Source organism: Anas platyrhynchos, chromosome 11, assembly GCF_047663525.1.
Source record: "Anas platyrhynchos isolate ZD024472 breed Pekin duck chromosome 11, IASCAAS_PekinDuck_T2T, whole genome shotgun sequence".
NCBI lineage: Eukaryota > Metazoa > Chordata > Aves > Anseriformes > Anatidae > Anas > Anas platyrhynchos.
In genome coordinates this window covers 11,192,013-11,218,136 of record NC_092597.1, presented here as the reverse complement: position 1 = coordinate 11,218,136, position 26,124 = coordinate 11,192,013, and the positions used below count along the sequence as shown (strand labels likewise).

Below are 26,124 nucleotides of genomic sequence, written 5' to 3'. Positions count from 1 at the left end.
TGCGCTGCGTTTCCCGCCCAGCGCTCGCGGTGGTCGCGCTGAGGTGGCGGGATGTGGTTGGAGCCCTTCAGTCCCTGGTGCCGCCCTGAGGGGCACCGAGCGCTCCCGGTGAGGGGGAGAGGCCACTGCGGGCATGTGCCTGGGGGCGCTGAGCGTCCCTAGGAGCCTGGCACCGCGTGGAGGCACCTCCAGCCGAGGGGTAGCGGCCTCTGAGGGGCTTGGCCCCCGGGAGATGGGGGAATCGTCTCAGCCTCCGTGTGGTCTGCTGGCAAACGGTTGTGTGGAGGCAGCCTGCTGCGGCACGGTAGGCTCTGCTGTCTTAAATAACAGTACTGCCAGAGTGTGCACGGTTTTTTTTTGTTTTATTTTTTTAATTATCACACAATTTATGTCAGCTGCTTTGTTGTGAGTTCAAGAAGCTAATTATAGGAACAAACGACTGTGTCAGCTTTGATTTAAAGCCCCGAGCAGCGTAGGTGTTACTCTAATTACACCACAATAACAAGCAAGATGCACAAGAGTGGCTGCTGTGCATCCCTTCTGAGAAGGGCCAAACAACACAGTAATAAAAACACCAGTTATTTTCCCTAGGCAAAAGATGCCTCTGTAGAGATAGCAGTAGTTTCTTTACCCTCGTTCTATTGAGAGTTACTTTAAAGGAATTCCTGGTATCAAATGTCACCTCAGGAAATCGGTAACTTTTTAATTCTTAATATTCTGCCCTAACTTAACTCATGACAAGTAGCAACAACATAACTGTATAGGCTGCCCTTTTGGATTGAAACCATTTTGCAAGTAGAGTGGAACTTTACAAAGAGGTAACTTGCAAGGAAGCATCTGTGCAGGAGGGGATTTGGTGTATCTGGTATAATGGGCACAAAAACCTGCGGGTTCTTTTTTCCCCAGTCTAAAGCCTAACTTTGTGTTGTATCTGTGTATGAAAACTTAGAAAGTTTATAGCAGGTGATCTTTGGGAGTGAATGCAGCTCATATGCAGCTTGTTAACTGTGTGCAGATGCGAAAATTCTCCATGGAATGAGGCATTCAGAGGTAACGTGGCCAGGGTTCACGGTAGCTTGATCTTCCTTGGAGGAATAAGAGCTTTCGTTCTTAGACTACAGTCAAACTCCTGCTGTATAATTTATAGAGGCAATTTAAGGTAGGATGACCTATCTATTGGAGGCTGTTAAACCTAGACCTCTACTAATAAATCAGAGCAAAGTCACCTGGTTTAGCAACCACAGCTAGCAACAGTTCAAAGCAGAAGACTTTACACTGAAGGGACTCAGAACTGTGAGAACGATCTGTTCAGCTGCCTGGGCTGTGGAGGCAAGTCCCTACAGCTGGGGTCAGATTGCAGCCTTAGATGGGTGTTAAGCAATTGCAGCTGACAGCCGCCTTGCTATAAAATGTTAAATCTGGTGTATGTGGTTGATAGTTTATTTTCTGATCTATTAATTAAACTTCTGAAATAGATGGGGAGTGGCTACATAAGCATAATCTCTGCTATAATGGCCAGTATAATGGCAAGACTACTATGTTTATATATTTTGTCCTCTTCATTAAACTTAATTTGCAACTTTGTAAGGTATACGTTGTGTGTTGCTAAATAGCTTACAATCAGTCCCTTTGACAAACAGTTTAGGGAAATTCAAATACCATGAAGTGATGCAAAATTGGCACTGATAACATTAAGATTAGAGTCTGCTGTGTATATAGAGAAGTATTGATTTGTGGCAGTAATGTGCTAGGAGTAAATATTGCTTAACGCTCAACTGGCAGATTATACTAATCATTGAAAAATACAAACAGAAGAAGTGAAAAAGAGCAAACTGAAAAATTTAACTGAGCTTTGATATATATGAGGAGATAGGAGTGAAAAAGAGTTTGTACTTTATGCTGTCTTGAAATTTTACCTGGTTAGTGTAGCAAGATCGTTACATGATGAAATATAGATACTGCTATAGCACGCTTGAGAAATAGCTAGCTAGTATACAGGAGCCCTCAAAAATCAGTATTTGGAAGTTATTGTAAAAAAAATAATAATAATAAAAATCCTGTACATTTTAAAGGTATTTAACAATTTAAAATCTTCAGAATATGCAGAGAAACAGTTTGCTTTCTGTCCATATGCTCTGTGGGTGCCATTGCCTTTGTAAGATGTATTTCTTTTTAAGCAAGAACTTGTAACTTTTAAAGCAATCATCCCTTTCAGCCATACTAGTTTTCTTACGTACTTTCTCTATGTTAGAATGAAATCAAAGCATTTTTAAATGGAAAAGTGGAGGAGGACAGAGTGGGAAGAGGGTGCAAAAGAATAAACAGGAATGTGTGAACTTCAGGAACTCTACTTCTAGCCTGCTTTGTATCCACAAGTAAGTCATATCTACTTGGTGCTTTCCATTTAGCCTTTCTTCTTTTATTTTTAATTTTTGGTTTCTAAAGACTGGCTGATGTGTGTCATCTAGGATACAGTGGGACCAAGAAGCCAAGAATGTAACAGCAGGTAAGAAATGAGATGTCAGTCTTACCACTGTAATAACACTCTCAAGTATGCCGAGTCACAAGATGAAAAGATAGGGAGCCCAATCCATCTTTGGTGTTGATTCACTTCTGTATGATGGCATTGAGGATAGTTTGGTCGTTTATATTTAATCTGATTTGCATAGACAGGCAGCTTGAATCAGGTGGTTGTGAAAGGAGTGCTGTTTCACACAGATCACTTGACTATGTACTGTTCTGATATGACTGCAATCTGCTGCTAGTTGGTGCATTTCAGTAGCACCAGATCATGAGTAAGAAACGTGCTTAATGTTATGGTTAACCACTAAAGCCAGTGATACAACTTATTCAGAGTTGAGGGTGTGTAAGAACTGGGACATTCTGGAAGTTCTTAAACTTCTTAATCTCAAAGGGCCATTATGGGTGGTGGATTTCAGTTTCAAAAAGTTTGTTGAAATAGAAATACTCTAATTTGTATGTTTTGCTTTTTTCTTCTTTATATTCTGTCTTGGGGGTAATTCTTTGGAACAGAAGAAGAATCCAACGCCATTATACATTGGTGAAAAAAATAAAAACTGGTGACTAGATAAAAAAGAGGTCAGTTTGGCCAGGTAGCGAATGGTTGATTCAAGTGGGTGCTATTTGAATAGATGCTTGCTGCACTGTTGATCTGATTGGAGGTCGGTCATTCAGTTTGTGTTACCCTTATTAGTGTAGCTTTTTCTTATTTTGAAACTGCTGCAATATATTCTGTTGGTGGTGTCCATTTCTGTCACTGATAAAATTCTGATGCTAGCTAACACTAATAACAAGTGTTATTGAATGCATTCTCATCCCAGTAAATTAATTTTGTACATATGTTAATACTGTGTTTTAGTAGCACCAGGCAGTGCTGGTTTACAGTTAATCAAATCTGCATTTCTAAATGTTGCAATCTAAATAAATGGTCTCTTAGAGACTGTTCCCCATTCACTGGATGTTTTTACTACATACCCAACACATTTCATAGAACATTACACTGTATACGATAGATGTATTTTCAGTGTTTTTGTGAAATATTTGTTCCTTGTTGCATGTGAAGGTAAACTCAACTCCTATTATCCGATGCCATTATCTGGTCAGGGTCATTAGATGTAGGAAAAAAGCAGAAGGTAATTCTCCAGATACTAAATATACTAACTTGCTGAAGGAATAACGACCATGGTCAGAGCTATAGGTAAAGGAAGGAATTTTATTAAACATTTTTAAAACTTCTGCTCTGCCTATGCTTACGACTGGGCAGCGAGCAGGCTGAAGAGGCTTATTTGTAACAGGTCTTGCCTCCATCTTCACATCCTTTCTCACCCAGCTTTCCTCCTGGTCGTATTATAAGAGCTCATCCTTCTGCAGACGTTAGATAATATGATTTTGTTTCTGAGTTTATTCATTCATTCTGCCTGCCTGCATCTCTTACGTGCTCTTTTTTTTTTTTTTTGTTGTTGTTGTTGTTGTTCGCTTTCCAGGAAATACAGGAGGGTCGTGTTGTTTTAACGTATGCTGTGAGCCCTCTAGCGGCATTTTCTGCACCTCTCTTTCAGGCTGTAGTAGCGTATTTTTTCTTCCCAGCTTTGTTTGCCTGAGCCGAAAGAGTCAGATTAACTTTTGTTTAAGCTACTTAATTAAACTTTCCGGATTTGTTTCTTTAACGTGAGAGGAATACTCGCGTTTCCTGGTCTGTCTGAGAGTATTGCACCTCTGGTAGCGAGCTTATACCCTGGGTAGCCAGGGCTGATGGAGCCGCAGTGTGAACACAAATGTTTACTGTGGAACCCACGTGGCACCTGGTGGTGTTGTGAGGATGCTTTGGGCACTTAAACACCGCTGGATGGAGGCTCCCACTTTGGCAGCATGCTACAGCAGGTGAGATCCAAGCAGTGATGAGGATGTACTTTGATCTGAGGGGAGAATGACTGCAGAAACGCTTGCTTTGCTACTCCATTCTTCCAGTTCCTAGCCTTGCTCTGCGCGTGTGCGTTACATGACTGCGCTACCGAGCGCCATCAGGTGACGCAGAGCTGTTCTGAAACGTGAAGGTGCCGAGCAAGAGCACCCTGAACTCGCAGACTGAGCAAGGAGACACTGAGGCAGTAGAGAGCTGATTTCTTCAAGTGCTTCCTGCTTGTTTTTTAAGTCGTGAAAGCTCTGTGTCAGTTAAAAAAGCGTCTGAAAAAGGGGAAAATAGGCATCATTGTTTTGGGGTGACACCTGCCTATGACTTCAACACTTCTCTTCCTGGCACACTGAAGTCAAGCCTTTGCAAAGATTTTCCAGTACCGCTTCCTTCCTCGCTGGACAGGTGCAGGCAAAAACAGTTCAATGCAGGCTTTGGGATTTTTTCAGCACTTTCACAGTGTATACATGCTCTAAATGCCTACAACACAGAGGAATCCAGCTACTTCTAATGGGATGCATTTGCATAAAGGAAGAATTCCTCTTCTAAGATGGGTAATAAGCAGACAATATTTACTGATGAACAGCTGGATGCCTACCAGGTAAGATATCTTAGTTTGAAAGGAAAGGAGTAACCTCAGCATGTTTGTGGGTTGATGGGTTTTTGTTTTGTTTTTGTTTGGGGAGTGTTTTTGCAAATAGAAACAAAAACTTGCTCTTTAGCATGCATGTATATATTTTACTGTTCCTTCCTCATACTTGTATAATAAGGATGGGTTGTTCAATATGCCCAGTCTAATTCTTCCTTCTCTGTGTACAGAGGAGTCAAATCGCTCATGTCCTGGCTGGGAAACAGTGTGAAATCTGTGACCAGCTTGCTTAAGGGGAATTTCTGGTGCAATCTTCTTACTGAGCATTTTGTAAAGAAGTGTATCTATAACATTTTTATTTAATCTGTGCTGACTTTGCTGTATTAGGTGTGAGGGGAAAAAAAAGGACACATCTACTTTCACTTCTAACAGTGACTCATAGAAATATACCTAATGTAAATCTAAAATAGGTATTTTTATGCTCGTATCCACTCCTGGATGGTAGTTTCTTTCTTGACAGAAGAATTACACTTCTTATTTCTGGAGGTAGTTTATTGGTGGCACTTCATTTCTGTCACATCAATTTTTTAACTGAATTTTTAATACTCGAGAAAATAAATAATTTCCAGTCTTCATTCATGTTTTAGCATACTCTAAATCTTACTGAAATGCTTTGAGAGAAGCTCTCTGCACAGTGGGCACTTAAAACAAGTTTATGAAAAAGCAAGTGAGGCAATATGTGAAAATAGAAGTATGCTCAAGACGGAAGCACTGAGTACCTGTTCTGAGATGCAGACAGGGCTGGCTGCATCACTCTGTTCTTTTACAAGAAGTGATAAATACAGACAGAATTAACAGTGTGGGAAATCAACATTTAGTTTCTCCTGATAACCGAAGGACAGATCCAAGGCACACAAAAGTAAATAACATTGTATTTGCCTTTGTGAACTTTGACTTCTATCCCTGTAGTTGAAACTATGATTGTAAATACCAATTTTGGGGGGGAGTTAGTGCTAACACGGACATTTCACAGGTGTAAGTATTTATCCACATCAAGTCTGTTTAGGCATACAGGTTAAAAATGCTCTAAAATGTTATCCAATTGTGAAAATAAGGCATAAGTTAAATGTTCTTATTAATTTCCTAGTTCTGTTGGTATCAGGATTTTATACTTGTCATTGTTCTTGCTCCATTTTCACATTTCATACAACGACAGCTTCTTTAATTTCCATTTCCTTACACATCTCATCCTCACCAGCAGTCTGTCACTGTAATATACCAGTTGCAGACTGGGTTGCCAAAGTTCTAAACAGACTTTTTTTTTTTTTTTTTTTTTTTTTTTTTTTTTTTTTTTACATCCCTGTGAGATAGGCAAGAGGGAAATCACAGATCTCTGAAAACACTGATGTCTGTCTTCTGCTACCAGTAAAAGTGAACACAGAACAGAGCCCAACTGCAGTGAAACAAAACAAAATCCAAATGTAATTAATGTTATCTTCTTGACATAAACTGGCAAATGCAAGAGCCGAAATGTCATCCCTAATTCATTATTCTTCATCTAGAAATTGCCTTCCTCTAATGGCTTTTGCAGCCCCTGCCTTTCATAATGCTGGGTAATTGATCTCAAAGCCTTGCAGTAGTTAGGGCGATTGGATTGAGTCAGCCTGTGGGATTTCTCTGTTACAGGAGGACTTGTAGTTCATTAGCATTAGTAAAACATGATGTGCAACAACCTGTTGTGCATATAGGTGCCCCAGTGTGTAGCCAGGTATATACTTATAAATAAGTTTTAAACTGAAAGATGGGTTACTCCTTTTCTTATCCCAAATGGGGGCTAGGCAACTTCTTGAGAATTTGATGTTTGTGAGTTGATGCTCTGCTCCTTATCATAGAACTCAGGGTTACTGAATCATATCAGTATGTCAGAAGCAAGAGGGTCAATCAGCACCTATTAGAAAGCTGTTCAAAAACTCCCTCTCCTGATGGTTAGACTTGTAATTTATTTGCTTAAGGTCATTTTATTACTTGGTGGTAACTTGCACCATTTTTGTCTTTCAACACAAGTTATTCTGGATTTACAGCATTTGAATGTTACTTTAGCAGTGAAGTCTTTTTTCAGGTTATGTTTTAAGAGCTTGTTTCATAGAAGGTGCTTCCGATAGTAAGAGGAAAATGGAAAAGTGAGAAGTTAATCTGCTTAAAGTACAGTAAATCCACATACAAATTACTTTAGTTTTCAGGAGTAAAAGTTAAGCTGCAGAAAAATCACCTGCATGAAAAGCTAGCATACAGTAATCTCAGATCATCAATATGATATTAAAGAAATAAAATAACTCTCCCTACCTGATTTGTTTAAACTTTTCAGAAATGCCCACATGAAAACTTTGTAATATATAAATGATCATATTGTAGGGTCACCTTTTAGCACAACCTTTATATTTAAATGAAATGTAAATGTGGTCAGCTGCAAGGTGCACCAATGTTTTAAAATAGATGACTGTTTTAATTAGCCTCCTAAAAGAGTGATGATGGGAGAGCCAGTTGAAGCTTTTCTTGGAAGAGATGAATAATAGAACTCAGTAACATTAAACCTCTCATTGTTTTTTTTTTTTATACTCAGAATAGGTAGAAGGACATTAACTAAAGAAGGACTGGCAACTTGCAAATCTTCTAACACCTTGTCATATCACCTGGAAACTTATTTAGCTCCTGTTCTAGTTGACAGCTCTTTAAATTTGCATAGGCATAGGCTTAGTGAAATGTTAGGGAAATCTAAGGAGTTAGGCTTTTGCAGGCATTTGTTTCCTCACTGAGATTCACCTCGTTACAATGTTAGCCATGTAAGAAAATGATTTCTGTCAGGGATTTCTTTTTCCTGTGCCCTTAGAGTACTTGACTGTTTTGTTGTCTTACTACATAAAATGCAAAATCTGACCAAGGTCTGACTAGGGGAAAGGTAAGTGTTAGCAATCAAATAACGTCTTAATTTTAAGCTTTTAAAAGTTGTCTACAGGACAACTTTTGGATACCAAGTTCCATAATGAGAAAAGTAAATTAACCAGGAATTTTACCTTGAGTTGTGCTATATAAATATAATCGGAGCAGGAGAAAATTAAGACATAAACCAAAGCAGTAACATCAGGTGCATGTATTGGCCTGAGTGCACTGCATTTCTCACTGAGAAACATGATTACATTGAGTAAGAAATGTGTAGAAGCTGTGCTTGGAGTTTGAACAAACTACTCCTCAAGCAATCTCACTGCTTTCGCTGTTACATGAAAAGGTGGCCTGAATTTGACACAAATTGTGTTCCAGTTATTTCCTTAATAGACATAACTTAAGGAATGTAGGGCGCAAATATTTTATACCAGGTATTACTGTTTTTATTCTAAGTCAATTCTTTTTGTGTTTGTTAATTACTAGATTTTTTTTCCCCATATGTTTAATACAGCACTAAAAGAAAGTGGTATTTATGCCAGTTGGTTGTCTTCTATGCAATACTGCAAAAAATAATAGTAATTTGAAAAAATAACATTATTGTTTTTTAAACAAGAATTTGTCAATTAGCTAACTTTTTTCCTTGTACTAAAATTCTGGTCAAAGTGGGATTCGACTATATATCGTGAAATATGCAAAACCAGAAGAAAAAAGTTACATTATATGTCAGTAAATGCCATTTTTAAATTTGAAAAAAGGTCATCAAGCTGTCTTTGGATTTTTTAAAAAGCTGTGCTTGACTTAGTCAGGATCTGTGATGAAAATGTACCCTTTTGGGGGCAAAAGTGCAACAAGCCTACTTGTCACAGGTCCTACAGGACCTTCTGCTAAAAGCACTTTTCAGTTTCATAAAGAATTGCTTTTAATGTGCAAACTTTAAGTAGCATAATGATGGAAGAAGCATTTGTGAAATTATCTTGTAGTCTGATTCCGGTTTCATGTTACTGTTTGGTGCATATACGGATTGAGCCAAATTAAATTTGCTGACAGTTTGCTTCTTCATCAGTACTTCCTTATGTCTAGCTGTTTCTACTCCAGTGCCTCAGTACAAATACACAAACTATTTCTTGTGGCTGCAGGTTTTGCTTACTGAAACTTGGTGGGGATTTTAGGGGTTTTCTGGCTGTAGTTCAGCAACATGATTACAAATAAAGAGAATGTGAAAATCTCCAGTGATATTGTCTGCTGCAACCAGCATTTTTCAAGATAAAAGTCCATATAACAGTACTGTAACTAGTGCAGATACTGATTGTGACATTTTTATTTTTTTTTTTTAGCATTTAAATTGGGATTTACTGAAGTACTTGCACACATGTGCGACTTCCAGGCTGGTGTTAGTCTCATTGGCTTCCAGTAACTTTGTATTTACAGTGACGAAGATACATGAATGTACTGATGCCTCAGTCTTGCACAGCTCTATACCACTCTTATTTGTATGGCAATTAGAATCCAAAAATAATAAAGTACTGCACTTGTAAAAATGTTACAAGAGTAAAATTAATAGTAGAGCATCTACCTATATGAGAATAGGTTTTGTCCATCACCTTTTGTCTTCTTAACTTTTGGTTTCTGATTGCTTCATAAGGTGATGTTTTCTTGGTGTTTCATTTAAAGGCTCTTAGGCACATTGAGTACTTCTGTCACAGTGCAAAAGATCATTTGTGATCTTACAAGCGAAACCCCTGAAATATATATTTAAAATGTTAATATTTAAAATGCAGCATTCAGTACTTGTCATTTTCTTAAAAGCTGCTCAGTAATATAGCTAGAAGTATGTAATCTATCTTGCACTGAGGATATTTTTAAAGTTCCTGTTATTTGTTGGTTTATTTTATCTGTGGCTTGTTGGCTCTTGTTTGAGATTCCTTCTAATTTGAAGTGACTTTTATATTGCTAGGACTGTTTTGTATTATTTATTTACTTATAAAATGTTCTGATGAAGCTGTTGCAGGATCAAACTAATCCTGCCTTTCTGAAATTATGCACATAAATGACACAATTATACAACTATTGTTATTGAAGAGAAATATAATGGGTGTATGAAATGCTATTTTGCAATAGACTTGCACATTTGAGTGCTGCCCTTTTCTCATTTGGTTGTTATCCAGTTTTTCTTCTCTTCCATCCTGCAGATAAATATTGCCCTTCTCTATGTACAATTAATTTTATTTGAAAATTGTGCTTTATGCACAACAATCTTTGCTTCTAAAGGTGGTAAGTGATAATCTTTTATTCAGTGGACTGCTAAAACTCATAAACTGCATTCTGCTCTCTGGGATAGCCAGTAGATCTTGCAGAACAAATTACACATGGTCCAGTTCCAGAATAATACTGCACATTACACTCTGTATGTGTACATTACATAAAATTAATGCTGATTAATCAGCATTCTTAGCACGGTTAACTCTACTCCTATTTTTTGCTCAAATCCCTGTAGAGCTAAACATAAAGTAGAACTGATCTAGGAGTTTGCAGTGAAGTCTTACAGACTAGTAGACAAGGTAGTGGACTGCTGTGTTTGTCTGTTACCATCTTGTCCTAAACTTGCATTCACCTGACATAGCAGGTGAAAGAATAAAATGCCAGTTCTGGTTTTGCTAAACTCTTTACATTATGCTGTTTTATAAAGGAAATTTTAAGAGCAGAGACTGTTAATCTAGCTTTGAGCAGCACTGTGTGACTAGCAGAAGGTCACACCACCAGCCAAGAGCAAAGCCACCCATAAAACCAAAGCACACCAGCTATATGCCTCTTTATTCTGCAGAATATTTTAAGAACCAGTTAAGCTACCTAAATGCCACATTTGAGAATCAAGTTCCATTATATGAGTTAATGATCTAATTGAAATCAATGGACAAAATTGTTTGCTTTGTTTTTCAGTCGTCATTAGCCATAAGGAAGCGTGTAATTGCAGATTTGTGTTATCTCCAAAAATATATATATATATATTCAGTGTTCCTTTGTCACACTTCTAATTAGTTTAATTACTGAGGGCACAAGGACAGACCAAGTGGGATAGTTGATCTTAGAAAAGGAGCGGGTATTCTCTCAAGTGCAGGAGTAGGTAATCTTTCAAGGCAAGACCTCTGTCCTAAATAATCTGAAACCCACAGGGGACCTCCTGTTAGCAGTAGTTTTTCAGGCCATTGTGTAGCATTAGAAATAAAAGCCTCCATTTCCAGGATAAGTTCTTGCTGGAAATCTAGAACTGATACAAATTATGAAAGCTGTGGTCACATTCCTTTGAGTGTTTAGCCTGTGCTTTTCTAGCAGAACTCCTCATGGCTTTAGTGTCCAAACAGAATAAGGCAGATTGCTTTGTAAATCAGTGGTAGACTAAAATACCGTCTACATGGTAACAATGTGTTCCATGATATTCATAGCTTAAAGGAAGATTGATGTAGGCATATGCATACTTCCCAGGACCCATTTCACATTTCCATATGAGGGACTTAATTTGACATGTTTATTTACTATTTATTGTCCATCATTTTGTGTTTTCTGTATGAATGAAGTAGCCAGAAGAAAATTGGATGATTCACCTCCTTGTTTCTCTGGCCAAAAGTCTTTAATTAGATTTGAATTAAATTGATGGAGTTACAGCAAATACAAAATGAAATTATATTTAGACCTGGGTTCCATGGTGACTTTAATCCAACTTGGGGCTGTGCTTCCAACAAAAAGGGTAGTCCTATACCTCTTCCCTCCCACCAGTAATGACTTGTTTTAGTTTCTTCTCTCAACACTGGTGCTAGAATTAGTGACATTGTTCCAAGCCACAACAAGGAGGTGATCCAAGCTGAAAACGAATCCCTTTTTGGATGTTTAGTTTCCAAACACATTAGTTCCTTCTCTGAATTCTCTGATGCAGTTACACTACTCATTGGCATGAAGTCAGCATAAAGGAAGAACAGAAATTAGCTGAGAGAAGCAGGAGAGCTGGCTGGACTTCCCTCTCAGAGGCTGGAGCCATGGCTTTTGCATTTGCTGTTCAGGATCAGCCAGGCAAAGCATTTTTTAAGTGGTGTGTAAGGTCTTGCTGTGGGTTGGAAGTAGAAGCCACGGTCCTGACCTTGGTGCCTTGACATTGAATAGCTCTAAGCTCTCTGAAAGTGGTCTCAGAAATCATTGTAAATTTTGTGACACCCCTAATACACAATGCCATGTAATTGTCAGGCGTATTTGGAATACTGCAGTCAGCATCAGTGGTCAGGCAAATACTTGCTATTACAGGGAAACAGGATTGTGTTGTCTTTTGTTATAAAGGTTTCCAGTGTCCATGTTTTTAGATTACAGTACTAAAAAATTCCTTTGATAAAACTAATACAGTGTTTGCTGTCAAAGAAGTGAAGTGACTCAGATTTAAAAAAATAAATAAATGTGGACGTTCATTGGAAAAGGTTTATGATATGACATCTTGCTGTGGTTTTTAGTGGTGCTCTCACAAGAGTTCTAGAAGGTGAAGGGTAACTCATCTTGTTCGTCTTTATCTCTATCTGTGTATCAGTTCTGTGTCAGCTTTCTAGTTAAGTAACAGTGTCTGCTGTTTTCTCAAGCCTATATAATTACAGGATGATTGCTGCTCAGGGCACCACCATCATTTGTGAGATTGCACCTGCCTTTCATTAGTAAATGATGCATCCTTTAGTGGCAGTTTGACTGTAAGTGGTGAACAAGCTGGAATTAATGAAGACTTACCCAGCTGGCTCCTATTTCACTTTGTGCGGTTCCAGACAATGTGACATCTTTGTTGGCAGCTCACGGTGTGCCTTCCTATCCTGCCTTGTAACACTATTCTGCTACACAATACACAGAAGGGAAAGCTGCTTCTGCTCCTGCTTGGTGCAGAGGAGAGCAAGCAAACTCAATAATTGATACCAGGCAGGACTGATACCGTACCTGGATACCTGAGATGAGCTGGTTGATTGCTTCAGCTAGCTGTGATCATTTGCTTTCCCCCCCCCTCACCCTTTGAAGAAGCAGGCATTTAGCCAGATTAATTCTCACCTTAGGGACAAAATGCATTTTCAGTAGTTGACTGAAGAGCAGGACCAGGGTGAGGGTGCAGTAGCTCTATGTGCTTATAGGTACAGCATAACAAGTCTGTCTGTTATCTTGTCACTAGTTGATTTTAGGATGTATTTTTTAAATGTTTGCATTAAAGGAGAAAACCTATTATGATAGGAGCTGAATTCTTAAGCGTATGCTCTGCCACATCACCCAGGCCTGTGAGAGAAGCAGGTAATCATCAGGAGTGTTGTGGTTTGGTTATACTAGCATCTAGCACTCTGGCGCTCCCACCCTCCCATCAGCCAGTAACTCTGAGACACAAACTTGCATGTTCTCTAAACTCAGGGCCTGAGCAATGTGCAGAACTGATCATCCAGTATTTCATTATCATCAGTGTTTCTAGTTTTGAATACAGGGCATAACTTCCCCTTTAAACAAAATAAAACAACATGTTAGGATGTTTCAATTATATTATAACATTCATTGCTTTCTATAGAGTTACTTTATAGCATATATTGCTTTCCAAATCAAAACCAGATGGTACATAAATGGTATCTTTAATGTTTTTCTGCCAGCTCTCAGTTTTCTCCGAAACATTAAAAAGTAATCCTTTGCACCCACTTTCAATATTTCTTTTGTATGGTAATACATTTTGTTTTTTTAACAGGATTGCACATTCTTCACTCGGAAAGAAATCCTTCGGTAAGTAAACGGTATTATTTTTTCTGTCATCACATGGAAAAAACAAAATTGCTTTTTTCTGACTGGTGAGGAAAACAAATGAAACCAGTTATTTTGCATAAATGAATGTAGGATGGGGCTCAGGGTACATGTATAATATGTAAATGTATGTAAGCAAAAGATGTCTGTTGGGTTAACGTCAATAACATAGGCTTTTCTAGGGAGAAGACATTGAATAGTAGGGAGTCAGTGACTTTCTGAATAGAATTTGCTGCTTTTCTGTTTGTTTTTGCTCAGGATTTTTGTCCTAATAAGGAGTGAGACTACATCTGTGGCATGTATCTAGGATGCATGATATGGCATGTAACTTAGGAGCTCATAATGTTCTAGATTCTCAAATTTGAATAGCTTCTGAGACATAAACAGTATCAGGGAAACAGCCTTTGTTTTCATAAACATTGGAAAGTGCTTTGCTCTGAGATCAGAAATAGATGTGGTCTCTGTGAGAGGTGTTCTTTGCCTTAGCAGTAAACTTCAGTAAGACTGATGTTCAGCAATTCTGTTGAGGTGAAAATTGGGTTGCTTTATTTTTTGGTGGTATTTCAGCTAATTTCTTACATACCTTTGTTCTTGGTATTTGTGCATCTAAGGTACATCTACAGAAAACTTTGTGGACAAATAGGAGTCTAGAGCATGTGTAATACAGGCCCAAATTAAAGAATATGACACAAAACACAACTAATTTTCTAGCAAGATTGTAATGTTGGCAGGGGGAGAATGGACACACAACTGTAATATGCTGATGAAAGAAATGCTGATGAAAGAAAGGAAGTAAGGAATCAAATATTTCCCCAGAAGATGTAATTAAGAAACTTGTTAATCTGAGTACACAGACTTTGACATTTGGAAAACAGCGTTTCCATAATGAAAACTTACACCATCACGAGCAACTGAGAGAACACAGTAAGTGTACTTTGAAAAAATATGCTGCAGATTTCAGGAAAAGGTGTTCTGAAGTCAGAAAATGTCACTGTATGATAGGCAAGCAGGAATGTTACAGCATCGTGAAATCTGGCTATGAACTGAGGAGTCAGCAACTTTTGTTCTCTTTTTTTCTGGGTTGCAGTGGATAAAAAAAATAGTAGTAGAGAAGTTTCCAATGTGCAGTTTTGACAAGCAGGTAAAGACTGACAGAAATGAAGAGAGATTTCCTCACAGAAATGTCCTAAGGTTTTTTTTTTTTACATGCATTCTGGATTTTTTCTTGATGCATGATACTGAAATAAAACTTGTTGAAATTTGATATCAAGGCACTGAATGTTTCAGAACATTCTAAAAATAGCAATTATAAATGAGCTGGATTTGTGAATGTTTATGTAACAGTATTCTCAGGTGTGTCTCAGAGCTGTGTAATGTGAAACTGCATTTGCAGACAGGTGATTTATGATTTTTTGTCCTCGCATGGTAAGTGTGACAGAGTAGAGGAGGTCACTGCGATTCATAAGACTTCCTGATAAAGGAAGGAGCACTGAACTGTGGCAAAGGTTCTGCTGCTTAAGAACAAGATAATGATTATTTATCTAATAAAGTTTGACATGGTGACTATGCATGGGATAGGGACTGTAGAACTGGAAGTTGTTGGTTTGCTTTGTTACTCCTTCACTAATCTATGTAAGCAACTAAGCATCTTTGACAAATTGCCTCTTTAATTCGTCTGTCTTAATGTTTTTGTGCCTTTTAAGTATGAGGAAAATATTCCTTTTATCTTGATTGTTGAGGTTGCAAGCTCCTCCTGGTAAGAATAAACCAAACTATTTTACCTCCAGAATGCTAAAAATGGTCTTAGTTATAGGGCTTGCATTCTGTTGTAGTGAAAATGCTGGTCTGAATACTTCCTGAAGCTCGTGGTGTCCATGAGAGGTGTCATCATCACCTGGCATTTAAATAGACCAGTTTAAATACAATAAAGAGATGACTATGGGAAACAGTATTTAAGTTAGAAAAACCCTGATAGATTTGAATAAGGGCTGCTTCTCTAAAAAGCACAGAAATGTAAACAAATGACTTAGCAAAAAAAAAAAAAAAAAAAAAAAAAGGCAAATAGTTTTTGGCTGAAGTCAGCCTCCCTGGCTGGTTCACCATCTATTAGTATGAGTGTTAGTGATGACACAAGCAAAGGGACACAGTTGCTTAGATGGGGATGAAGGAATAAATATGGCAGCTCCAATTTAGATGACTTTAAACTCATGCAAAACAGCATGAGATTGCAATTAGGTGAAATGGGCTAAGTGATATTATCCATCTTTCCGTGCGGGAAAATAAACTATCAAAAAGCCCAAACAACAGATTTCTCTTCTTTTGGTTTAATGAGCTGAATCAGCTCTCTCAAGGGTGAGTGTTAAAGCTGGAACAAGAACCAGAACAGGAAAATGGGACTGAAAATGAGGAAAGTAAAGGAGAGCAAGACTCTACATTTCAGTGGAGGTGAGATGTTAGATTGGATTAGTCTAGTGTCACTGTAAGACTTCGGTACCATGATCAGTTTAAGTCAACATAAATGCAGGCTGCTGTCAAAGGAGGACACGTTCTCCTGACCGATAATCTAGGTGTGGAAGGAAGTATGTTTATAAACTATAAGAAAATAGTGCAATTTAAGTTAAGGTGAAGAAGAAATGAAAATATCATCGTGGCCCATGATTATGGATCTAGGAGGAGGGAAAACTACTACGTTAATGGACTGCAGAAAAGATAATCATGCCTGGTGAAAGAGAAGAAACAAATAATTATTTATTATTTTTCAGTTGAGTGTTTATCACCAAAAAATCTAAAAAGTCTCTTGGAGAAGTGCTTAACACAACTCATTAAATGAACCCAGGGCAAGAGCATGTTGAAGATCTGTGGATAATGTAGACGTGTACGTACTATCAATGACAAAATATTATCTAAAATACTTACAGGACAGCTGACAAACGTTCAGAATCCTTACTGATTCTGTTGATAGGTGTGTGTTAGGGCTTTGAAAGCATACCCCACTTTGCCTGAGAATGTGGAGATTACACCAGGACTGCAGGACGCAACCTCAGTGTATGGAAAGATGCCAGACCGCTGAGTTGATGATCAGCTCTTAAGTGCCTAGAACATAATATGTGCTCAGATGCAGCCACTGTGGATTTGCTAAAAGCAAATCTCCTCCTTCATGAGTGACTGCTCTTGTGGATAAGAGAGAAGAAACAGATGCAACATATCTTTATTGTAGTAAAGCCTTTTTGCATTTTCCTGCATACATTAGTCCTTTTCTACCTCTGTTGTATGAGTGCACTAACCTCTTGGCTAAGGTACCAGTGAACACACTTGAAAAAAATTGTAAGAACTGCAAGAAGCATTGAGCTGAGGGGGGATTGGAGACACTATGAAGATCAACGTTACCTTTTAAAGCCATGCTCAGTGTATTAGAGAGAAAGTCCAAGATCATCACCAACAGTCTGCACTGAAATTCATACAGTCAAGTATTACGAACTGTCAATAGATAGGAGAAAAAATTGTCAATGCAGAATGGTAAATGGCATTAGTAGTTAAGATATATGGGAAGGGGATTAATTGATCTAAGCAAATTTAAAAAACAAACTGACACCGCCCCACCCTCCCTGGATACCTTTGTAAAAAAAAAAAAAAAAGGGGGGGGGGGGATGGGAGCAGGGGGTACTTCTAGGGTGTGTTAACTTAAACATCGTGTGTAAAAAGGAAGAATTCCATTCTAGTCAGCATGTCATTCTGGGACCTCAGTGTGAACAGACTGTCCACTTTTGGGCATGACCATTCAAAAGAGATTTGTTGTATTGGGAAAGGTCCAGTAGAGAGAAACAGGAATAAGAGGATTTGTGGAGGAAAAACAAGAAAGAAGAAAGGTTGGAAAAACATGTTATTGATGGCAATAATTAATCTGTTTATATAACATGCCTGTCTTGAGATTGTAGATGGGATCAAATGCTTGTCTCCTATAAGGCAGTATTTCTCCTCCTGAGAAATGTAAATCTGATTTTCTAGCAGCCAAGCTTTTACTCCAGTAATAATGCTTATCTGCTAGCCAACCCGTCTGTTTCTATTTCTCCCTCTAGACTAGTACAATTTGGCAAATACCCAAGCATTCAAACACAGGTGTTCTTGGATATCTGTCCTAGCCAAAAAGTATGAACTCTGTAAATTAGAGTTGTAGAGTTTGAGACTGGCTTAACCTAGCTAGACAGCTGCTAGAAGAATATGGCACTAAATTACCAAGTTGGGCACTATCTGGACAATCAGCAAAGCTTTGAACCTTCTCGTGCAGAAGAACATTTATAATTCCATTGCATTCCCTTCTCTGCGTGTTCATTGGCGTGTGTTTGAGGGGTAAAAGATAAGGTACAGAGGAGCCAATTCTGGCCAATCCAGCTATATGATGGATTTAAAACCCAAAACCTGCCTGAGAGTGAAGTTGGGAAGAAAAGCAGGGGTTTCTTCCAAGTGTCTGGAAAGCCTTCCTTATAAGGGAACAAATATGGGAAAGGGCTAGAGATGCATTTCCCTTGGGAGCAAGCTGCTGTGCAGATGGAGGGAGAAGCTAGAACACAGCTTCTGTTTTCCTAGCACATCTCGTCTTTCAAAAAGTTTGGGGCCCACGTGCAGAAAGGGGAAGTGCCCATATTGTCAGTTCTGGAGAAAAAGGGCTTTGCCAAGAGAATAAAAACCTTGCCATTTAAGCCCGGTGGCATAAATCTGAGACCGTGAAAGGAATCTTTCCTTAACCAGTTGCAGACAGCCCTGAAAGTCCCTCGTTTCTCAGCCCCAAACTGAAGAACCTAGGAGTTGGACTTGATGATCCTTATAGGTCCTTTCCAACTCGGGATATTCTATGATTCCACGAACCTCTTTCTCTTCGAGCTGCGGTAACTTTTTCTGTGTGTGGCAGACTTATGGAGAGTCATCTGCACCCCAGCTCTCAGACCCCACGTTTGACTGTCTGCAATAACAGCGCTGTAGGACAAGTGTGCGTGCACTCTAACAGTTTGCATTGCTACAACAACTGGCAGCAGTTGAAAATCAGTTCCCAGCTGCTGGCTTTGCCATCAGTATGTTGCATTCTCCCTGCAGTCTGTGCGATTCTGTCTTGAATGTTGGTGCTTCTTTTGCTTCTAGCTGTCCATATCTCTGGGAGTTCACAAGTGCCAATCTGTCCGTTCCCAGGGCTGTGGGCAGACAAATCGCTGCTGCTGCTCATCTCTGAAGTGTTCCTGCATGTTCCCAGAAGCTGTTCTGCAGCTTTTCCACATAACTCATACATCTGAACAAGAGCCAGTAGCTTTGATTTTGGTGGGAAACTGAAAGTGCAGCTGAACAGCAACAGAGTGCTTCTCTGGATGTGCTGTTCATTGTTTATTCCATTCTGTACGTTTGACATTTGGCTAGATTAAGGTGTGGCTCCTATGAGCTCCTGTGGTGCTTTTACTGTGCTAGGCAGCTGAACACCACAACTGGTCTCTCACTCCCCCTCCTTCGAAGAGGAGGGGAAGATGTAAAGGAAAGAACAACGTACGGGTTGAGATAAGGATAATTAAATTAAAGGGAAAAAATAATTATTAAGGAAAGATTATTATTAATGAAACAATTTAACTAAAGGGAAAATAGGAAAAGTGAGGGGGAAAGGGAAAAACAAAACAAATAAAGGCTATGTGGAAGTGCAGAGGAAAGAAATTACTCTCTGCTTCCCACAAATGAGCGATGCTTGACCACGTCCTTGAAGCAGGGCCTCAACAATGCATGTAGCTGGTGTTTGGGAGGAGGACTGAAGTTTTCATAACGAGAGCCCACCCCTCCCCTCTTCTTCCTTTTTCCACCTTTTATTGCTGAGTGCAACATATGGTATGGAATATCCCTTCGGTTGGTTTAGGTCAGCTGCCCTGGTGATGTTTCTTTTCTCAATTTTTGCTCACCCCCTAGGAGGGTTAGAGGGGGTCCTGATGCTGTGCCAGCACTACTCAGCAGCAGACACAACACTGCTGTGATCCCACTGCTGTTCTAGCTCCAAGTACAGAGCACAGCACTGCATGGGCTGCTGCAGGGAAAGTTAACATCCCAGCCAGACCCAGTACAGCTCCTTGTGGGACTGCTCATCAGCACTCAAGGCCTTGCTTTGTTGCCGTATTGCTCTTCGTTTTCTGTGAATATGCAGAGCAGTCTAGAATTTAGTCTTTGGGGTGTTTATGATTTGTGGTGTTACATTCATATGTATTTTGAATGTATTCATGTTATTTAGCCTAAAATAGGATAGATATTCCTGAATTTTTTTTTTCTTTTTTCCATACCAAAAATGAAGTGACTGGTACTGCGAAGGCAGCACCAGACTTGGTGAGATGTTTTAAGGTATTAGGTTCTACAGGCTGCTTTAAAGGTTCTGCTTCCGTCTAATCAGTGAGCCATTACCAGCTTTTATCTTTTGTTTTCAGCACTCCTTTAGTGCAGAGTTCTTATTACAGAAGCAGCCCAGCTAGCTGTAATGTCGCAACATTTAACGGTGGTGATTGATGTGTATCAAGCCAAGGAAGAGCTTCTCTGTTTCTCAGCATACCCGCTGGTGACCTCAAGGACAATCTGACTTTCATTCCGAGCTCAATAGCAAATTAAAACAATCACTGCAGGGTGCTTAGAAATTTTTTATTTATTTATTTAGGTCTGTTCAGGTATAGCTAGAGGCTCCGTTATGAGCTTAGAGAGATCCCATTTCCGCCATGTCTAGCACATGCCCTTTTGTGATTCCAGGGTGTTACACCCTTGAGAACTGGAGTAAGGAATCTGACCCACCATTTTTGCCAATTAAAACACTTTCACATGGTAGAATGAAATAGCAGAACCAAACGTAGGGTGCTGTAGTGGTTTGATTTTTTTTTGTTTGTTTGTTTGTTTTTGATTTTGCTCACTGAGCTGGGTTGATTTAACAGCTTCTGCTGTCTACAGGGGTAAGTCTTGATCTGTCCTTGTTTGATTAATAGAAAAAGTATACCCTCAGTTACTTGCACAAGCAGTGTTGCAGTTGCAACTGTGAGCTACCTCAAGGAGCTGTGAAACTTCCGTATTTTCAGTCACATCAGTTCCCTGACCTTGCTGCAGTTTCCTAAGTGTTACTGCTTATGCAAAGGAGGTGAGTGGATGGGCAGGCCTGAACAGTCTGTAAGTGCACATCAGCAGTTCGGGTTTGGACGGAATTAATTTGTGAGAGAATCACAGCCTTGGTCCTTGGGTATGGTACATTAAGCTTAAACATACACCAAAATCTGAGGAAACAGTGTCATTTGTCTGTTATGACGTTTGTCATTACATTTCTTCTACTCTAATCTGTGGGAAGGAAAACACTAACAAATGCTACTAGCCTTTCTTCTCCTTCCATGCAGAATAAATACAGCATTCTGGCAACAAAGGGGGAGTGCATCCAGGAATGGAGAGATGCTTTTGCAGGCATCTGGAAGAATTTCTTGAGGCAAATACCACATCAGGATCTGTAGTCACTGCTGCAAAGGCAGTGAGGCTTGTTGCAGGCCCTGGGCTTGTGAGCATTTCTAATGGTCCGTGCATGGTGAGGGCAGCCTTTCCAAATCTATGTGTGTTTAGATTGCACTGCAAAGCTTCACATTGCTCTATTTATAAGGCATAAATGTGTCTATGACTAAGGCAGACAGCCAAAGCCACTTCATTATTTTCAGATATGCTTCCTGTTCGGGGACATGCTGAACGAAAGGACACAAAGCCAGGTCACAGCTCCGTATGAATTCAGGCCATCATCTGAAGTGCCTTCTGCTTCTATACAAACAGAAGGAATAGTAGAACATTTAGCATGGAGGTTTACTCATATGCCATTTCCAGTTAGTAATTAATGTTATTGTGTCAAATGTGTCAGCACAGCAGCGTGTACAGTGGCAATCAGCACAGCTCTCGGGAGATGGTTGCTGAAGCTGGCTCTCTGTGTTGGTCTTAGTACTTGGTCCAGGTATGGCCGTGGTGTGGCTGATCGATGTAGTGCTGTTGCATGCAGGAGGTTTGTGGTTCTAGACTAACCCAAGTAGTCATCTGAGGAAATAACCTTTATGTCCACTGATCTTTGCATTGTGTTATAGAATGATTGATGAGAAGTGTCCAGTTCCCTTGCCAAAAAGTAAGTACTCACCCAGTGTAATGCAGGTTACTCAAGTGCATGGAAGTTTGACTAAAATTCATGCAAAAGGGACTGTATCACACTATGTGATATATGGCTTTCTCAGGATCCTATAAGGGGCTGCAGAAGTTCTGTTTTTCTACCAGTTACCCACAAAGTTGTTTGAGGGACTGGCAATCTAGTGCTTAGTTTATCATGAAATGGCGTGTGGTGTCCCTGAATAACTTTCCAGCTGTCTTTACAACTTCCCAGCAGAGGAAAAAATAAAAAAAGTTGTGGTGTTCTGTTGATTGGTTTTATTGTTTTTTTTTTTTTTTTTTTTAATTACTATTATTTATTTATTGCGAAGGATAATGGTGCTTGTGTAACATACTGCATATTGGTTTCAGAACCTTTGTGTTTTTCATCGTGATAATGCCATATAATAAAGCTATCTCAAATAGAGTTGTAGGATCCTTACAGATAAAAGCTTGTGAAAGACTATTTTATTGCTGTAATTTTATTTGCAGGAGCCTGGATCACAGCCACTTCCTACAGGCTCATTTGGATGCTTTAGTGTGAAATCCACTCAGGTGGAAAGTTCTTATTCCTATGGACCTTTGTGTGATTTGGTGAATTAGGGAGAGAATTAGTGGGAGGAGAACAGGATAAGAAAGCTTCCCACAAATCTGCTGTTAATTACTTGCATGTTTTTCCATCCCTTGTCTTCTTTCTAGCTACATCTGACAGAGTCCTGCTGAGCCTGAGGCAGTGTTCTGGAAGGCTCTCTAGTTGTTAGTGCCTGGCAGGTCCTTTATGCTCTGCTTCAGAGAAAAAGCAAAACAGACTTAACTGTAAATGGACTGACGGGGAACAGGTTGTCCTAACAGCTTTCTGTAGAAATGGATGTTGACTTCTTGTGGATGTTGCTGAATAAAACAGAAATTGCATGTACTCACGTGTATACCTAGGAATGTGTGTGTATATATATATATTACAGCAGAGACATCTTACTGGGGAGTTATTTTCTTGTTTTGGTGGTTTTTACCAACTTCCTGTCCCTAAACGTGTATTTCTCTTTGTGAATCTAAAAACTAAGCAAATTCTGTCAGCAAATGTATTGTTCAGCTCAGCACTTTTGGCCTGAACTCATTCATCTTTCTTTTTTGAAAGGAGTTTTATTATACTCTGTGGCAGCAGAGCAAAGCTATTTGCTTTCATTCTGTGTCCTTTAGCAAAGTTTTTAGCTAAAACCTAATCATTGTAATAGCTTGCTGAGGGTTTCTCTAGGAAAAACACTTGCTTATTGCCTCTAAAATACACCATTTTGAGGAATAAGCTCAGACAAGAATGAAGCAAAACTGTGTGAAATGGAGTGAAATGGAAATGGTCTGTGTGACAGTGCTACAATTACAAGTCTAGATCTACTTTGCTAGTGAGGCACAGCTAGGTAAAGGGCTTTTTTTTTTTTTTTTTTTTTTTTTTTTTTTTTTTTTTTTTTACTGAGAAGTAAGGTCTTGCAAGATGCTGTTGTCCGTAGCGTAGATGGCATGTTATTTGTCTTTTCAGTTTCATGCCTGTATCTTGATCCCTGGGTTTTGCTCAGTGTTAGTACATTGGTTCAGGCCTGCTTCTTGTGTACATGTAGGAATCCGGTGCTTAAAAATTATATACAAATGGTGTGAAACCCTGCTTAATAAAAAACTGAAGGTACGTGTCAGTGTTAGCAGCAGTTGTGCTGGATACTACATCAAAGCCCTCTATCTCCAAAAAGATGGGGGTTGGATATGTCAGTCTTATGCACTTACAGATAATGATTAGCCAGATTTGTTTGATTACTCAGGTTGGATAACTGGGAAAGGTTCTTCACTAAGATGGCGGTCAAGCACTGGAACAGGGTCCTCAGGGAAGTGGTCACAGCACCAGGCCCTCCAGAGGACAACGTTCTCAGGAGCATTTGGACAACGTTCTCAGACACAGCGTTTGGTTTTTGGGTGTTCCTTTGTGAAGCTGGGAGTTGGACTTAGATAATCATGGGTCTCTTCCAGATTAGGTTTATCTAGGATTCTCTACTGTATGAATTGAATGGGTTATTTAAAATGACTGTTTTTTTCTACTTGTTTACAGGTTGCATGGCCGGTACCATGAAATGGCACCAAACGTTGTGCCCATGGACTATACAAAGGACCCGGATGTTAAACTACCTATGCAGCTTATAATAAACATGCCTGAGCTAAAGGTATGGCTTCTGACTGCTTACAAACTGTATTCTGATAAGCTCTAAAGCTTTCCTGCCAGAGATAGTGTCAAATAAGTTTGGTATCTTTTCCCCTTCCAGTTATTGTTCAAGGGCAAAGCCAGCCACGGAAAATGGAAAATATTTAGGTGGATGTCTCCCTTGAAGAGATAGTTGGGATAGAAATTAAAGGAAATTAGTAACAACTAAAACTAAAACACTCTCTTCACGTCATATATCCTTTCAAAGCCAGTGGGTTGTTTTGCTGATGACTTTCCTTAATAATATTGTATAGTATAGGAATGTAGTTAGTATGTACCTCATTATTGTTAAAATAGTTACAAAATTGAAACCTGAGATGTGAAATGAGTTTTTCCCGGAGTTATTATAATATTTCTTTTATCAGCCAGTTGAAAGCTGTTCACCCTTGTAACTCCTAGAGCTATGTAATGCAAACTACATAAAAATTAGAATTCAGCTACAGGTTAGCTTTGTATCAGCTGTTTGCATTTTCCAAGTCTGTGTCCTTGACTGCCAGGGCTATTGGTGTAATTCCCTCCTCTGCAGCTTATGAAGCTGACCTTCTTATCTCATCTCTAATGAAATGTATGGCATTTACTAAATCATGTAGGTATTACAGTTTTAAAAAGTTATTCTTCACCCATTACAGTACTCAGCATCAATTAGGAAAAGGATGTGCAAGTAGTATAATTTAAGGTTTGTTTATGTATGAAACTGTAACAGCAGCAGCATTCTATAAACCCTTTTTTAAACAATATTATGTGTGTAAATATGTTGAAATATCTATGAAAGAGCCTAAATTATGTGCCTATGGAGTTAATGAAGAAGAAAGTGCATCCGGAGAAGTAATCATGGAGCTTGAAAATGGATGGTATAAAGATCTTGCTGAAATGTTCTTTTCAGTTCATCAGTTGGCATAAAATATCTTACTATATGTTAACTGTTCAGATACCATAAATATATACTGCAAGTTTTTGCATCACACAGATGTTTTTATACTCTTTTCTTATTGTACAGATAAGAAAATTAGGCAACAGGACAAGTTAGCAATACTTTGCAAAAATGCAAAGTATTTTTTTATATTTTTCCTCTCTCAAATTGAGTCTAAATTGGAGATAGCAACACGGATTTCTAAGTTGATTATCTAGAATTAGATTGTTTAAAACATAATTAGGCATCTAAATTGGTAGCCTGAGATAAGTAGCTAGCACAAGCAGAGCTAATTAGGCCCCTAGGCTGTATACTGAAGTATATTGTTAAATTGCTAATGGAGCTAAAAGTTGGAAAGTAGAAGGCTTGCTCTAAGCTTTATCTTTTGTAGTTATGATGGGATCAGATGAGTGGTGAGAGGTGAATTGAGCGCAATTATGCACTACTTTTCAGAAAGACAAGGAGTTTACTGCAAGAAGTTATTAGAGAGATGGCTGACAACACGTGAACAATGAGAACCCGATGCCACATTGTGGATGAGACAGCACTGATATCTTCAAAAACTATTTAAGTGCTCGTACAGAGAATAATTCCACAGATTACTAACTAGATTTATGATTTGGATGTTATCTCTGTAACTCAGAAGTCCCTCATATTCATTGCACTGATCTCTTTCTTTCTGAATTTTATTTCCATCTGCTGCTGGTTCCAGTTAGAGTTAGGCTGGTGGACTGGATGGACTGATGATTTTGATGGTTACTCTTTTTTTCTCTCTTAGAGGTGATCCCTAGATGAGTTGAATTTGTTTTTAATGTCCCAGTGAGATTTGCTTTAGATTAGTTAAAGGATCAGTTCTTAACAGTTATCCTGAACCAGCCAGTTACCTGGAACCTATCTTAAAATATGAATATATTTCTGACTTGCTGACATGTTGGATGGACAGCTGTATATAAAAATGCAAATTAGTCTTGTATGAGATGCAATAGCAGAAGTTACTAATGGTCTTACCAATATGAATAAAAATTAAAATAAGCTCATCAGCTTTTCCAGTAGCTGGCAGGATAAAATAG

At 38.9% G+C, this 26,124-nt stretch overlaps 1 protein-coding gene across 13 annotated transcripts in view; it reads left to right on the top strand.

The window, feature by feature from the left end:
- Positions 1-26,124, top strand: part of CIB2 (calcium and integrin binding family member 2) — a 43,803-nt gene that overhangs the window by 941 nt on the left and 16,738 nt on the right. For 2 of the 13 annotated variants that reach the window (XM_027465922.3, XM_005027927.6), the window contains exons 1-3: positions 8-304; positions 13,696-13,730; positions 23,995-24,106. In XM_027465922.3, coding sequence (XP_027321723.1) covers positions 134-304; positions 13,696-13,730; positions 23,995-24,106 — 318 coding nt within the window. In that variant the 5' untranslated portion in view covers positions 8-133. The other 11 variants (XM_013107253.5, XM_013107254.5, XM_005027930.6 and 8 more) reach the window with 11 other exon arrangements.